This window comes from Physella acuta, unplaced genomic scaffold (genome assembly GCF_028476545.2).
Source record: "Physella acuta isolate Inbredline_101_S28 unplaced genomic scaffold, ASM2847654v3 ptg000070l, whole genome shotgun sequence".
Classification (NCBI taxonomy): domain Eukaryota; kingdom Metazoa; phylum Mollusca; class Gastropoda; family Physidae; genus Physella; species Physella acuta.
The window spans coordinates 139,575-157,319 of NW_026731590.1; the positions used below are offsets into that span (position 1 = coordinate 139,575).

The following is a 17,745-nucleotide window of genomic DNA, read 5'->3' on the forward strand; positions in this document are numbered from 1 at the left end:
TGTAAATACACGGTTGAAAAGCTTGTACTTAAAACGTGACGTAGACCTACCATGAAATGGAACATCAAAAGCTGTAATTGCACGGTAAAATAATTTGTACGAAAGAAAAAAACTGACTTACCATGGAATAGAAGACTAGGTGCTCATATACCGTCAGTTTGGGGAAAAACAGATCCACCTGCGGACAGAGTCCCAGAGTCCTCTTCATGGCGGAGATGTCACTAGTGACGTCACATCCGTTGATTGTGACCTTACCGTGCGTGATTGAAGTCAGACCTAAAGAGAATCAGGAAGATTTTCTAAATGTAAGAAATAAAAGAAAACATTGTGACTTTTTTTTTCATACAAAGTAGCAGACGATGTATTTATTAAATGGTTCCCAGAAGAATGCGCCATCGGAAAAATGCGCAACGGAAAAATACACCAACGGAAAAATTTGCGACGGAAAATGCGAAAATACACACTAATTATACTAATATACTTTAATTTTGTCATATTAAGTTGAAAAGCGTTTTATTATGCTGCAATGTACATGTGGTCATTTGTTGTTAATGTCTATATTTGCTCGAATTAAAAGAAAACAAAATGGCCATTTCGCACTTTCTTTAGCGCAGTTTTACGTTGCGCATCTTTCCAGTCGCCCTATTAACTATCTCCCACTGCTTGTTGGCAATAAAAAAAAGTAGAATATTTATGTGAAATGTGTCCAGCTATTCTAATATGTGTGGCTTTATCTGGATGTCGTTACTCAATAGCCTCCGGAAAAAATCGTTTATACAGACCAGTTAATGGCGGAATTTTCCGTTTCTCTACATTAGTAAATATATGACGGCATGGCATAGTGGTAGAGCGCTCAACAGCCTCCGGAAAAAATCGTTTATACAGACCAGTTAATGGCGGAATTTTCCGTTTCTCTACATTAGTAAATATATGACGGCATGGCATAGTGGTAGAGCGCTCAACAGCCTCCGGAAAAAAATCGTTTATACAGACCAGTTAATGGCGGAATTTTCCGTTTTTCTACATTAGTAAATATATGACAGCGTGGCATAGTGGTAGAGCGTTCAATAGCCTCTGGAAAAATACGACTGCTAACCCAAAAATTTCGAGTTTAAATCACTGTCTCTGAGTCCACCCAGCTCTGATGAGTACCTAACTCACGTTAAGGAAAGTAAAGACGGCTGGGGTGACCACACAATCCCCTCATATGCACATATTATGAAACATATGAACTTTACTTCATCTACCCAAAGGATCGCTAGGTCTAAAGAGAAATCTTTTGCATCTGAGAGTTTTGCCACTATTAGAAACATAGAGCCATCAACATATTTATACTTACGACATATTTATACCTAGGATCATTGAAATTGTTGTTGTTTTTCCACCATTAGAAACATAGAGGCAACAACATATTTATACCTACGACAGGTTTATACCTAGGATCATTGAAATTGTTGTTGTTTTTCCACCATTAGAAACATAGAGCCAACAACATATTTATACCTACGACATGTTTATACCTAGGATCATTGAAATTGTTGTTGTTTTGCCACCATTAGAAACATAGAGCCAACAACATATTTATACCTACGACATGTTTATACCTAGGATCATTGAAATTGTTGTTGTTTTGCCACCATTAGAAACATAGAGCCAACAACATATTTATACCTACGACAGGTTTATACCTAGGATCATTGAAATTGTTGTTGTTTTTCCACCATTAGAAACATAGAGCCAACAACATATTTATACCTACGACATGTTTATACCTAGGATCATTGAAATTGTTGTTGTTTTGCCACCATTAGAAACATAGAGCCAACAACATATTTATACCTACGACATGTTTATACCTAGGATCATTGAAATTGTTGTTGTTTTTCCACCATTAGAAACATAGAGCCAACAACATATTTATACCTACGACATGTTTATACCTAGGATCATTGAAATTGTTGTTGTTTTGCCACCATTATAAACATAGAGCCAACAACATATTTATACCTACAACATGTTTATACCTAGGATCATTGAAATTGTTGTTGTTTTTCCACCATTAGAAACATAGAGCCAACAACATATTTATACCTACGACATGTTTATACCTAGGATCATTGAAATTGTTGTTGTTTTTCCACCATTAGAAACATAGAGCCAACAACATATTTATACCTACGACATGTTTATACCTAGGATCATTGAAATTGTTGTTGTTTTTCCACCAATAGAAACATAGAGCCAACAACATATTTATACCTACGACATGTTTATACCTAGGATCATTGAAATTGTTGTTGTTTTGCCACCATTAGAAACATAGAGCCAACAACATATTTATACCTACGACATGTTTATACCTAGGATCATTGAAATTGTTGTTGTTTTTCCACCATTAGAAACATAGAGCCAACAACATATTTATACCTACGACATGTTTATACCTAGGATCATTGAAATTGTTGTTGTTTTTCCACCATTAGAAACATAGAGCCAACAACATATTTATACCTACGACATGTTTATACCTAGGATCATTGAAATTGTTGTTGTTTTTCCACCAATAGAAACATAGAGCCAACAACATATTTATACCTACGACATGTTTATACCTAGGATCATTGAAATTGTTGTTGTTTTGCCACCATTAGAAACATAGAGCCAACAACATATTTATACCTACGACATGTTTATACCTAGGATCATTGAAATTGTTGTTGTTTTTCCACCATTAGAAACATAGAGCCAACAACATATTTATACCTACGACATGTTTATACCTAGGATCATTGAAATTGTTGTTGTTTTTCCACCATTAGAAACATAGAGCCAACAACATATTTATACCTACGACATGTTTATACCTAGGATCATTGAAATTGTTGTTGTTTTTCCACCAATAGAAACATAGAGCCAATAACATATTTATACCTACGACATGTTTATACCTAGGATCATTGAAATTGTTGTTGTTTTTCCACCAATAGAAACATAGAGCCAACAACATATTTATACCTACGACATGTTTATACCTAGGATCATTGAAATTGTTGTTGTTTTCCCCGCGCCGTTGTGACCCAGCAGCATCGTGATCTGATTCTTGTAGATTTCCAGGTTGATGCCAGACACGACCATATCAGCACCATACATCTGGGGATAAGGATAGGGGGATAACGATGGGGGGATAAGGATGGTCAACTTGACCGGTTGGGGATAAGGATGGTCAACTTAGATAACCGATTAGGGATAAGGATTATCAAGCTACACAACCAGTTTAAGGTCTGGTTGAGGGGTGAGGTAAATGTGTTTTGTTAGATTGATATAATCTGATACGGGAATTTCTACCATAATAAGATCAATTAGTCCCTAATTGGGAAATACCCAAGCTTAATTGGAATAATATGACGAAATGATGAAATACCACGTTTGTTATATAATTGTAAATGGTAAATCCCACCTAAACTAGATTAGTATGACGGTAATTGTTAAAATACCACATTTGTTATTTGACGGTAAATGGTATATCCCACACGTACAAGATCTGTATGACTGTAAATGCTGAAGTTAAAGTACCACCTTATTTATATCAGTATGACGGTAAATTGTAAATACCATCTTAATTAAATCAACCTGAAAGCTAGCTTTAAATCACACTTAAACCAGATTACTATGACAGTAAATAATAAAATACCGCTTTTATTAGATCAATATGACGATACATCATAAATCCCACCTTTACTAGATTATTGTGACAGTAAATAATAAAATACCACCTTTATTAGATCAATATGAAGTTACATTATAAATCCCACCTTGACCAAATTTTTATGACAGTACATAATAAAATACCAACTTTATTAGTTCAATATGACGATACATTATAAATCCGAACTTAACTAGATTATTATGACAGTAAATAATAAAATACCAACTTTATTAGTTCAATATGACGATACATTATAAATCCGAACTTAACTAGATTATTATGACAGTAAATGTTGAAATACCATCTTTATTAGATCAATATGACGATACATTATAAACCCCACCTTAACTAGATTATTATGACAGTAAATGTTAAAATACCACCTTTATTAGTTCAATATGACTGTACATTATAAATTCTACCTTAACTAGATTATTATGACAGTAAATGTTAAAATACCACCATTATTAGATCAATATGACGGTACATTATAAATCCCACCTTGACCAAATTTTATGACCGTAAATGTTAAAATACCACCTTTATTAGATCATTATAACTGTATATTATTAATACCACCTTGACCAGATCTCGAATAACGATTCCAGAAGTAGAATCAGTGGGCGGGTCTTCAAACAATTTTTTATTTTGAGGTGGGAAATTTGTGTGCGATACGTCGTGCACTTCAGAGTTGTGTTTCTGTAAATGTAAAAAATAAAAATAAAATAAACAATCATATAAATAAAATCGCTTTTGTTACCTAAAAAAACTTGATCATGCAGGCGAGAGATTTTGGAATTTTCTCCCTTAAATGGGTTACTGTCCCTTGCTAACGAGCCTCGTCTGCCCAAAGTTCCTTCTTCTTCTTTGTTAATTCTAATAATGGTAGGAATTTTCTCTAACCCAATTAAGTATTTCCTGTCAACTTGTTATGGGCCTTATTGACTCCGATTTCAACCTGCTTTTCTCTCTAGATTTGCTTCCATAGCCTTTGTCCAACCAAGAACGAACGACAAGTCAGCAGTTGTTTTCTATTATGGGCCTCATCTGTCCAAGGTTTGAACTCGGTTTAGCCACCATATCTTTGACCTACCCGACCACCCCAATCACCGCCCGAGGTTTTGAACTAGGAACATTGTGTACCCATTAGAAGTGGGTGGGCTTAGGAGCGCCAAACTAGATTAAGCCCGAGATTCGAACTCGAGTCTTTAGGTTTAGTAATTCTAAGCTCTATCGAAACGGCTGTCCCCCACACATAATCCAAATCACCACGAATGACACAAGACAACCTTAAAGACGGGATCCGAACTCGAGTCTTTCATATTAGAAGCCGTGAACTATACTATCCAACCACACACAATCCACATCACCACGAATAACACAGGACAACCTTAAAGACGGTATTCGAACTCGAGTTTTTCAGGTTAGAAGTCGTGAACTGTACTATCCAACCACGCCATTCCCCACACACAATCCACATCAGCACGAATGTCACGTGATAACCTTAAAGATCCGCTGCAAGAGGCTCTTCTCATCATCGCTTGTCACCTCAATCAGCACCACAATCAAGCAGTTGAGCAGACTGTTTACAATCATGTAAACTGATCCCTCCACAATCTCCAAGTCGTATTGACTTGTATCTTTCGCTGTGTCGTCTGTTTGTAAAACAGTTAACGATACTAACACATTCTCTATTGTTTATATACAAATTGAAGTTTAAGATTTTGTTCGTCAATAACACCCATCTGGTGAACACTTTTAATGGAGTGAATGATAATTTTAATACAGTTATATTGTCTTGCCATGTAAAATATGTAGTTATCATGGAGACACAAATCCATTATATACAGGATATTTACCCACACTTATCCCTTATCCCACACAACTCCCCACACTTATCCCACACAACTCCCCACACTTATCCCACGCTTATTCCACACAACTCCCCACACTTATCCCACACAAGTCCCCACATTTATCCCACACAACTCCCCACACATATCCCACACAAGTCCCCACACTTATCCCACATAACTCCCCACACTTATCCCACGGTAATCCCACACAACTCCCCACACTTATCCCACACAAGTCCCCACACTTATCCCACACAACTCCCCACACTTATCCCACAAAACCCACACTTATCCCACACAGCTCCCCACACTTATCCCAAAAAACCCCACACTTATCCAACACTAATCCCACACTTATCCCACACAACTCCCCACACTTATCCCACAAAACCCACACTTATCCCACACAACTCCCCACACTTATCCCACAAAACCCACACTTATCCAACACTTATCCCACACTTATCCCACACAACTCCCCACACTTATCCCACAAAACCCACACTTATCCCACACAACTCCCCACACTTATCCCACAAAACCCACACTTATCCAACACTAATCCCACACTTATCCCACACAACTCCCCACAATTATCCCACACAACTCCGCACTTATCACACAACTCCCCACTCTTTTCCCACACAACCCACACTTATCCCACACAACCCCCACTACTTACAGTACATTTCCTTCCAGAAAAAGGCATCAAAGCAAAGTCTAGCACCGTGTGAGTAGACCAGGGCGCCAACCAAGGGGCGGGGGTGGGGATGGCTTCCAGACAGGAGGAAATTGGACAGGTAGTTGCAGGCAAAATACGTGTAACCCACGAAGACGAGGGAGAACACTTTTATTTCTGTGGGAGAACGACAAAATAGATCAGGGTAATTACAGGAATAAAACGTTATATTTTTATTGTATCCTAAGAGGATTAATGCACAAAACGCCTTAAAAAACTAACGGTGGATATTTGTTAAGGTGGGGGACGGCGTGGCCTAGTGGTTGAGCGGCAGACTGCTAGCCCGAGAGTCTCGAGTTCGAATCATGCCACAAGACAGTAGATGCTACCTGAGTCCACCCAGCTCAGATGGGTACCAAACTCACGTTAGGGAAACAGCTGCGACTGGGCATAGTGCTGAACACATTATCCCCCGCGTATGCCGAGGTCATTGAAACAGATGAACTCTACTTCATCTGCCCCAAGTTTCTTGGCCACTAACAGGAAAAGATAATTTGTTAATGCATTTAATTTTTTATAACTACTAACGACAAAGTAAACATTGTTTTGAGCACCTTATTTTACTAACCGAATTCTCCCTAATAATTGTTCACGTCACTTCTATACCCAGTGTTTCTTCCAGATTTTTTTCTCCGTCGAGGGGGGGGGGGGGGCACTTGAAATTTTCTGGAAGGGGGGACTAAAAGAACACGGGACGAACCACAATTCACTCTCCCAGCGTAGCTAAAATGTTTCTAACCTAGCCTCACAAGTGATACGTAGCAGCAAAATTAAAAATATTTTAGTGTTATTATCATCACCCCAATTTGTTTAATACGTATGTTTGAAGGAGATGGGGGTGGGCGAGGGCACTGCCGCACACCATCCCGAACGATAGAGAATAAAAATAAGATTTATATAGAAAATTTATACTTTAATTATATTCTGTCACTCCCTCCCCCCTTCCCGAAAATTTAAGTCCACCTCCCCAGAGAAAAATGAAAAAGCTGCCTGGCTTTATCACTATTTTAGCCCTTACCATTATCTGAACTTAAGCATGTAACGTTAACCTGTCTATCAGCCAAATAGAAGGAGAACGTCCCCGGATTCTTTTTTCGGGGTCATATGCAAATGCCTCACGGCCTAAGTGGATGAACACTTAACACAACGACCCACTAGGGCTCGAATTTAATGTCTAGGGAAGCTAGTGATACTATTGTAATTAACACTCATCCAATCTACATACGACCTTTTAATCAGCGAACACAGTTGTGGCAGAACACAAAGATGAACTAGATAAAATATTTAATGTATAAAATATCAAAAACCCAACTTACACAATGCAGGAAAAAACACTATCACAGATTTCTACACTGTCTAAAGAACAGCTACAGGCCACACAACACTGCTGTAGCTTCCAGACTTACTTAGCGACAAGTAATATTAAACTAGAAGACTAAATCAACTTCAGAAAGCAAGGCACACACAGGTCTTAAGTACTCTCACGTTCAAATGGTCAGAGTCTATAGCCGGACAATATGGACGGCTGCCTGACCAAGGTAAAACTGCCCCGTAGACTGCCAGGTCAAGATAAACTGCCTCGTGTTGCGAGTGTGCAGTGCAATTAAAGACTTCTGTGACAGGGGAGGCTATCCTCAACTCATGTCGCCATTGGTTGGGATAATCATCTGATCAGAATCATTCAATCAGAGTTTAATGGAAAATTTCTATGTCTCAAACACCTTAATAAGTCAGTGGAAAAAACCCAGGTGTTGCACAATCATTCCATATAAGGTATTATACAATGTCGAAATAAAAATGGAACCTGACTCGACCTAAGTAGGTCACATCCCCTCCCTTTTTGGAAGTGACAGATAGGTTCCACAAAAACATACATAAGGAACCAATCTGGCAATGAGAATAAAAAAAAAATGTTTTACAAATGTAGTCAATCAAAATCATAATACCATATGAAAATATCCCTGAACATAAAAGGGAAGTAACTCCAACTTTTACAATTGATGAAAGGGGAGTAACCCTTCAAAAAGTAATTATACATCAAAATCCCTCAAAAAGGGTATTACAATATTTCCATGTGGATATTAAAAGTGGTAAACCCGCCAGGGTAAGACCTTTATTTCAATGACTAGCTACAATATCAATTGAGTCATATGAGACATATTATTATAAAAGATTACATATAATCAAAAACCACCTTTAATTAAGGTTCACCTGAAAATAAACAAAATATTCAACAGGATTGGAATTTTGAAAAAAAAATTCAAAACTCACACCACTCATTTTCATATGAGTGACATTCAAACAAAACCTGTCTATGGTCCTAATGAACCACAAAGCATGTCACATGATCAATGTGTGTAACAAGATTTTACATCCTTGACAAACAATCAGCCACAACATTATCACTACCCTTAATGTGTGAAATTTCCAGATTAAAATTTTGGAAATATAAGCACCACCTCAATATTCTTTGATTTGTCTGTCCTAACTTAGAGGTAAATTTCAGGGGATCATGGTCAGAAAACACTCTGACTGGATTGGTTAAAGAAGAGACATAGACTTCAAAATGTTGTAATGATAAAACCAAAGCTAAAGCTTCTTTTTCAATAGTAGAATAATTCTTTTGGTTTTCATTTAACTTCCTGGAAAAAAAGGCAATGGGATGGTCAATTCCCATGTTGTCTTCTTGAAATAGGACTGAGCCAATGGCTAAGTTGCTAGCATCAATGGCAAGTTTAAAGGGCTTGCTGAAATTTGGTGCAGCCATAACAGGATCATTAGATAGAAATGACTTAATGGTTAAAAAAGCTTCTTGACATTTATCTGACCATTCAAACTCAACACCCTTTTTCAATAATGCAGTAAGAGGTTCAGCAATAGCTGAAAAGTTTTGACAGAACCGTCTATAGTACCCAGCCATCCCAAGGAACTTTTTGATCTCTTTACAATTTTTGGGAGGTGGTAACCTTACAATAGCATCTACTTTAGCTTCAATGGGCCGAACTTGGTTCGTTCCCACTTGATAACCCAAATAGGTAATTGAAGCTTTACAGAAATCACTTTTATGTAAGTTTACAGTAAAATTAACTTCAGACAATTTTCTAAAAAGGTTAGTCAACTGAACAATATGTTCTTCAAAAGTATTAGAAAATACAACTATATCATCTATGTAGGCCTCACATTGGTCTATGTCAGCAATGACAGAGTTAATGACCCTCTGGAAAGTTTGACCAGCATTTCGCATACCAAAGGGCATACGTTTGTATCTATAAAAACCATTAGGGGTTACAAAAGCAGATATTTCCTTGGCACGGTCAGATAAGGGGATTTGCCAGTATCCTGAAAGTAAATCAATTTTGGAAATTATCTTAGCCTGACCAACTTTATCAATAACGTCTTCTATCCGAGGTAAAGGATAGGAATCAGCTTTGGTGAGCGCATTTACCTTCCTAAAGTCGGTCACAAACCTGAAAGATCCACCGTCTTTCGGGACTAGGAGACATGGGGAACTCCAGTTGCTGAAACTGGGCTCAATGATATCATTCTTGAGCATATAATCAATTTCATCTTTTATCAAAGCAGCTTTTTCCGGGTTAACTCTATAGGGGTGTTGTTTAATGGGTTTTGCGTCACCTACGACTACATCATGAGGTGGAACCTTCGCTTCTTTGGGGACATCCCCAAAAATAGAGGGAAATGTCTCGAATAACTGAGACAATCTCTGGCTTTTCTCTGTGGACAAATGCATAAGGTGGACATTCAAATTATCTAAAAAAGAAGAATTTACCAATTTTGGGGGTTTCAATTTATCATGTATCACATCATCAGAAACATTTGAACATACAGGTAAAGTAATTTTAGCTGTGGAATGAAAATTGTTACAATTATCATAATATTTTTTTAGTGAGTTAACATGATACACTGTCTGTTTCTTTCTTCTGTCGGGCGTATTGACAACATAGTTCAAATCACTTAATTTTGAATGCACAGTAAAGGGTCCACAATATCTCAAGGATAACGCATTGTTCAGATTCGGCACTAACACAAGAACTTTGTCGCCTGGATTGAATGTTCGTTTACAAGAACTCTTATCATACAGTCCTTTCATTCTCACTTGGGCCTTTCTTAAGTTCTTGTGAGCCATTTCGCACACGGCTTTCAGTCGAACGTGAAAATCGTCGAAGTTTTCCACTGGATGATCACTGGTACCTGTCCAACGTTCGTGTATCAGCTTCAGGGGACCACGGACAGAATGTCCAAACACAAGTTGAAAAGGCGAGTAGCCTAAAGAGTCCTGGACACAGTCCCTCGCGGCGAAAACAATCCAAGGAACAGACTCATCCCATTGGGTGTTACTATTAGCGAATGTCCTTAGCATGGTTTTGAGGGTTTGGTGGAACCTCTCAAGTACGCCTTGAGACTGAGGGTGGTAGGCTGAGCTGGTGGTGTGGGTAACGCCTAGCTTGGCTAGTGCTTCCTGAAAATGGTGACTGGTGAAGTTGCTGCCTTGATCTGTTTGCACGATTCTAGGTAATCCAAAGGTAGTGAAGAACCGGGTCATGGCTCTGACTACAGTCTTTGCCTTAATGTTCCGTAAGGGAATCGCCTCGGGAAAACGGGTACTTGAACACATAAAGGTAAGTAGGTACTCGTTGCCCGCCTTGGTTTTAGGCAAGGGACCTACACAGTCCATGACGATTTTAGAAAAAGGTTCTTCTAATACAGGAATCGGACTCAAAGGGGCCTTAGGAATTGTCTGGTTTGGCTTTCCGGCCAACTGACAGTTCGTGCAACTTCTACAGTAACGCGACACATCTTTTCTCATTTTGGGCCAAAAGAACAGTTCTTTGATCTTCGCCGTCGTTTTAGTGACACCTGGGTGCGCTGACATTGGATGGTCATGTGCCAGCTTAAGTATTTCATGCCGATAAGGTGGAGGGACCCACAGCTGGTTTTTACCCAACCATGGTTCGGCTGGTGAGGCATTCACTGGTATAGCGCGACGAAAGAAGAGGCCGTTCTCGGAGAAGTATTCTCCATCGTCAGATGATAGAAATTTTTCGACCGTTGCTTTGAGTTCCGCGTCGACTTGTTGAGCTTTAATGATGTCTTCCTGAGATATCCTCAGGGGTAAGCCCAGACTTGTGTTTTCTGGAAGCATAGACTCCAGTTTGGGAGTCGAATTTCTTGACGATGATGGCGGGTGTGGTTCAGACGTTGTGTCAGCCAATTGTTTGGTCTGGCTTCTTGTCACCGCACATGCAGGATACAGTTCATAATCATTATCTGGAACTGTTGACAAAGGGTCTGAAACCGTACAGGGGTATACTTTGCTTCCCGCAAGGTCATTCCCTAGAAGTAGGTGTACACCTGGGACTGGAATACTATCTATCACACCTAAAATGACCTCACCTTCGACGAGATGATGTTTCAAGGCAAACTTGTGTAGAGGGACGACAGTAGGTTTTGTCCCCACTCCCTGGATAATGGAAATCCTTCCGGTGTTCGTCTCAGGTGTAATGTCCATTGAACTTTTCAAAAGGAGTGATTGTGACGCTCCTGTGTCTCTTAGGACGGTGATATTCTTCTGAGACAACGGGTCACCTGGTTTGCTAATGATGGCTTCGGCAATAAAAGATGAAAAGTCAACTTTTCTCGATCCCTCGAGATCGGTAGACTCGGAAGAAACTGGATGGTGGCGAGAACAGTCAAAATGTGACTGCACATAATGTGTGGAGACTTGACTACCTTCTTGCGGACACTTAGGGTTAGAGTCCTTTAGAATTCTAGAGTTCATAGTTGAACTGGCTGCTTGAGGGGATAGAGCATAGTGCGCGGAAGTACGCACCACCTCTCTGTTATATTGACGACGTTTGTAACAGTCTTTGACAAGATGACCAGGTCTTTTGCAGAACTGGCATACTGCTCGACGATTGAGAGTTGATCTTGGTTTCTCTCTGGACTGTAATGCCTTCACGTGTTGGCCAACAGGAGGATTGCTGCCAAAAAGGGGAAGCACGGGGTTGAGGCGGTTTCCTGACACTGGTGGTTTCTTATGCACCAACATATATGTGTCAGCCGACTCAGCAGCCTTCTGGATATCAGTTATCTTGTTATCCAGTATGTGTAGTCGTATCTCTTCAGGCAGGGACGATAGGAATTCTTCCCTTAGGATAAGTGACCTGAGTTTCTCAAACTCAGAAACTTCCTCAGAGTGTAGCCACCTTGAGAATATTTTCTCCTTTTCAAAGAGAAATTCCACATATGATTGTGTGGGTAACTTGCGGAGTGTTCGGAATTTTGTCCGATAGGCCTCGGGCGTCAGTGCGTAGGCCTTCAAAATGGCAGTCTTGACCAAACTATAGTTATTTTGAACGTCGTGAGAGAGTGCCTGGTATGTTTTTGCAGCTTTCCCAGTAAGGACAGAGCTCAATAAAGCAGTAATGGAAGTTTCGGGCCATTCACATGTCTTCGCTAAACTCTCAAACGAGTTAAAGAAAACGACCAAATCTGTTTCATCAAATTTAGGAACTAATTTCCCAAATTTGGCAATCACTTGCCCTACCGACAACTTTTTTGGATCTACCTGAGAAGTGACATCACTAACTTGACCAAACTCTAATTCCAACCTCCTCTTATCTAAAGCAATTTTAGCCTCTAACTCCTGTTTCTCTAGAGCACTTCTAGTTTCAAACTCCTTTTCTTTTAAAGCCTTCTCTAAAGCAATTCTAGCTTCTAATTCTATCTTCTCTAGAGGTTTCTCCTCGCGGAGTAACACCCCAGCCAACAAGCTTTCATCAAATACCCCTTCATTAATAAAATGAACAACAACTTTATCTCTCAACACCTCTGACTTCTGCGTAACAGAATAATCCAATTTCAATTCCTTAACAACACTAATCAAAACTTTTCTACTCAACTTTTCTACACCTTCAAAAGTAGGATTAGCCAAAAAAGACTCCATAACACTAACTTGAAAATCACAACAAGCCTAGATCCTTTAAATTAATACACAGCGTTGGGCCGTGTACTTGACCTCTAAATGTAGAACGTGACACGTCTGCTTATTTGACCTAGATACTCTAGCCTGAGCGCGCGTTGTAAGAACACTGCGCTACTGGATATAAAAACAACTAAATCCAACTAACCTTAGTATTCAACTGATATAACCAACAACTGGAACGACAGATTAAATCCCGGACGAGCCCCCACTTTGTAACGTTAACCTGTCTATCAGCCAAATAGAAGGAGAACGTCCCCGGATTCTTTTTTCGGGGTCATATGCAAATGCCTCACGGCCTAAGTGGATGAACACTTAACACAACGACCCACTAGGGCTCGAATTTAATGTCTAGGGAAGCTAGTGATACTATTGTAATTAACACTCATCCAATCTACATACGACCTTTTAATCAGCGAACACAGTTGTGGCAGAACACAAAGATGAACTAGATAAAATATTTAATGTATAAAATATCAAAAACCCAACTTACACAATGCAGGAAAAAACACTATCACAGATTTCTACACTGTCTAAAGAACAGCTACAGGCCACACAACACTGCTGTAGCTTCCAGACTTACTTAGCGACAAGTAATATTAAACTAGAAGACTAAATCAACTTCAGAAAGCAAGGCACACACAGGTCTTAAGTACTCTCACGTTCAAATGGTCAGAGTCTATAGCCGGACAATATGGACGGCTGCCTGACCAAGGTAAAACTGCCCCGTAGACTGCCAGGTCAAGATAAACTGCCTCGTGTTGCGAGTGTGCAGTGCAATTAAAGACTTCTGTGACAGGGGAGGCTATCCTCAACTCATGTCGCCATTGGTTGGGATAATCATCTGATCAGAATCATTCAATCAGAGTTTAATGGAAAATTTCTATGTCTCAAACACCTTAATAAGTCAGTGGAAAAAACCCAGGTGTTGCACAATCATTCCATATAAGGTATTATACAATGTCGAAATAAAAATGGAACCTGACTCGACCTAAGTAGGTCACAAGCACTACTCTCTAATCCTAACTCTCATATTAAACGTAACTCATATCCCATCCTAGACCATAAGACTAAAATACAGAGGGAAAAAAAAACATTTTTTTTAAAGTAATCGAATTGTGTGGTATGGGAAATTGAATGGGATAAGTATGGGTAAATTTTCCTCTCAGAGATGAAAGAAAATTGTCACTGACCGCTCGGAACGACGCACGCCATGAGCGCCGAGAAGGTAAAACTGTTGACGGCAAACAGCAGAAAGAGGGGGAACACCAAGGGCCTGTAGACGTGCAGGACCAACCCAATCTCCGTCTGACGTAGGGCGATCAGCGAGACGCATGTGGCGATGAGGAGACCTACGGCCATACGCGAGCAAAACCAGGAGCCCCAGTACACCAGTGGGCCAAGTCCGAGCTTCTTCAAAGTAGACTAGAAATAATTTTTTTTTTAAAAATAATGTATAAGTTAACACTAGAAATATGTATGTCATTTACAGAGGCGTAGCGAGGGGGGGAGGGGCGGGGGGGGGGCGGGGGGGGCATAAGTCCCCGGGCGCCGACCTTTAGGGGGGCGCCAAATTGAAAGTTTGAGGGGGGTGCAAATAAAAAGTTCGAGGGGGGGTGCAAATCGAAAGTTTGAGGGGGGGGGGGGTCCAAATGAAAAGTTCGAGGGCGGGGGGTGCAAATCGAAAGTTTGTCACCGGGCGCCGGGAAGGGTCGCTACGCCTCTGGTCATTTACGTGAAAGATAAAATTATTTATAATTATATTTGAAAAAATTAAACTATGAATATCTGTGTAGTAAAAGTTTAAATGTAAATATCTACGATTATATTGTATTGATTATAAGCATTTAATATTTTTGGTGTAGACTATCAATATGTATATTAGTAAGGCATAACTACTCACACACGCACACACGTACACACATATACACACACACACACACACACATATATATATATATATATATATATATATATATATATATATATATATATATATATATATATTTATATATATATATATATATATATATATATATATATATATGTCCCTAAGCCTGATTTTAATCTTAACCCTTAATCATACCTTTCACCCTCAACCTTACCTTACCCATAGCCATAGCCATAGCCATAGCTATAGCCATAGCCATAGCCATAGCCATAGCCATAGCCATAGCCATAGCCATAGCCATAGCCATAGTCATAGCCATAGCCATAGCCATACCGATACCGATACCGATACCGACACCGATACCGACACCCATACCCATACCCATACCCATACCCATACCCATACCCATACCAATACCATTACCAATACCAATACCAACACCAACACCAATACCAATACCAAAACCAATACCAACACAAATACCAATACCAATACCAATACCAATACCAATACCAATACCAATACCAATACCAATACCAATACCAATACCAATACCAATACCAATACCAATACCAAAACCAATACCAATACCAATACCAATACCAATACCAATACCAATACCAATACCAATACCAATACCAATACCAATACCAATACCAATACCAATACCAATACCAATACCAATACCAATACCAATACCAATACCAATACCAATACCAATACCAATACCAATACCAATACCCATACCCATACCCATACCCATACCCTTACGCTTACCCTTACTCTTACCCTTACTATCTCCATTACCCTTAACCCCATTCTTAACCTTACCCTTAGCCCTAAGCTGACCTTTATATTTGCTATCCTCTCATTAGAGATGACCATGGTAGAGACGATGGTGAACAAACAAAATGTCCAGGGCACGCTGTCCAGGTAATGCAGGCGCATGCCAAACTTGAAAAACTTGCTCTCTATGTTGGGCATGGGCTGCGTTTTGATGGGGATCCGGGTGTCGAGGTTCAGGTTTAACTTCTGTTTCCAGTAGTTGAGGCACAGCTTTGTGGCCACGACTTGGCAGTAGGTCAAGCCGATACGTGAATAGTCTTTGCGATGTAAAAAATATATGTGAGGCTTCTTTTTGTTTCCCATATATATATATATATATATATATATATATATATATATATATATATATATATATATATATATATATATATATATATATATATATATATATGGGAAACATATGTATATATATGTATATTCTAGTCATGTATGAACACAGTAGCCATATATATATATATATATATATATATATATATATATATATATATATATATATATATATAATAAATACATATATATATATATATATATATATATATATATATATATATATAAATAAATTTATCTATATATATATATATCTAATATATAAAGCTCAATTCTGTATGTAAAAATAAATGTTTGTCGTTGACATACTCCGATGGATTTAAGTGTTAGATAATTAAAGTCTTTATGGTCTAAATTTATGAGTTAAAAAATTCATATTGAAAGTTTTGGGAAATAATTTTCATTTATCAAACTGAAAGTAATAATTTTCGGCATGTTCATTAAACACAAGTTTTTAAAAAAATATCATCTTTTACAAAAATTCTAATTTTGTCTTTATTTAGTCCTATAGCACTTACTTCCCTTTGATAAATTAGGAAAACACAATTACTTCCCTTTATAAAAGCATTGCATTAGTGGAAAAGAATTTACTTTTTATTACTTTGTTTTGGTGTTGGGAAAAAAAAAATTACATAATTAGCGGGGATCGATCAAGTGCAAATTTTGTAGGTATTTTACGGATAAGCTTGGAGTATTATAATTGTTCATTAAATTGAAAAAGGCGCGTTCGTTTAAGTGAGTGCAAAAGACTATAAATAAGTTGGGGTACTATAGTCGTTCATTAAGCTAAAACAGGTGATTCCGCCCCGGGCGTTTATGTTCGCGTTAGTGTTTTCTTTGTGATTAGGTGGGTTTGCGTTAGTGGTTGCGTTTTGATTTGGTTCGTTTTTGTTCTTTCTTTTTTTTAGTTTTTGTTTGTGTTTTTTTCTTTGGGTTTGTATTTGTGTTTTTGGTTGGTTTTGCGTTTGGATTTGGTTTGTTTTCGTTTGCTTTTTCGTTGTTTTTTTTGTGTTGGTATTGGTGTTTGTGGTTGTGGTTGGGTTTGTAGTTAGGTTTTTGTTTTCGTTTGTATTTGTAATTGTGTTAGCGTTATGTTTGCGTTTTTTTTTTTTTTTTTGGTTGGTTGTGGTTTGGGTGGGCAATGCAGGGTTTATGATGATTACTAAACACACAGGTAATGGTCTTTAACAGAAATGTTTTTCACAAAAGCCAGAGCAGGGCCTGGCCGGGACGGCTAGTGTATATATACATTCATATATATATATATATATATATATATATATATATATATATATATATATATATATATATATATATATATATATATATATATATATATCACTAGTCATATGAAGTTATTTTAAATCATTTCCTTAAGAC

General features: G+C 38.3%; 1 protein-coding gene across 1 annotated transcript in view; it reads right to left on the minus strand.

Moving 5' to 3' along the window:
- The window catches only part of LOC131952165 (ATP-binding cassette sub-family A member 2), a 44,337-nt gene that overhangs the window by 23,893 nt on the left and 2,699 nt on the right, over window positions 1-17,745 (minus strand). The window contains exons 4-10 of the mRNA XM_059314722.1: window positions 16,042-16,295; window positions 14,495-14,726; window positions 6,245-6,418; window positions 5,210-5,361; window positions 4,286-4,405; window positions 3,033-3,150; window positions 122-276 (exon numbers count right to left, since the gene is read on the minus strand). Of these exons, the coding sequence (XP_059170705.1) occupies window positions 122-276; window positions 3,033-3,150; window positions 4,286-4,405; window positions 5,210-5,361; window positions 6,245-6,418; window positions 14,495-14,726; window positions 16,042-16,295 (1,205 nt within the window). The remainder of the gene's footprint in view (window positions 1-121; window positions 277-3,032; window positions 3,151-4,285; window positions 4,406-5,209; window positions 5,362-6,244; window positions 6,419-14,494; window positions 14,727-16,041; window positions 16,296-17,745) is intronic.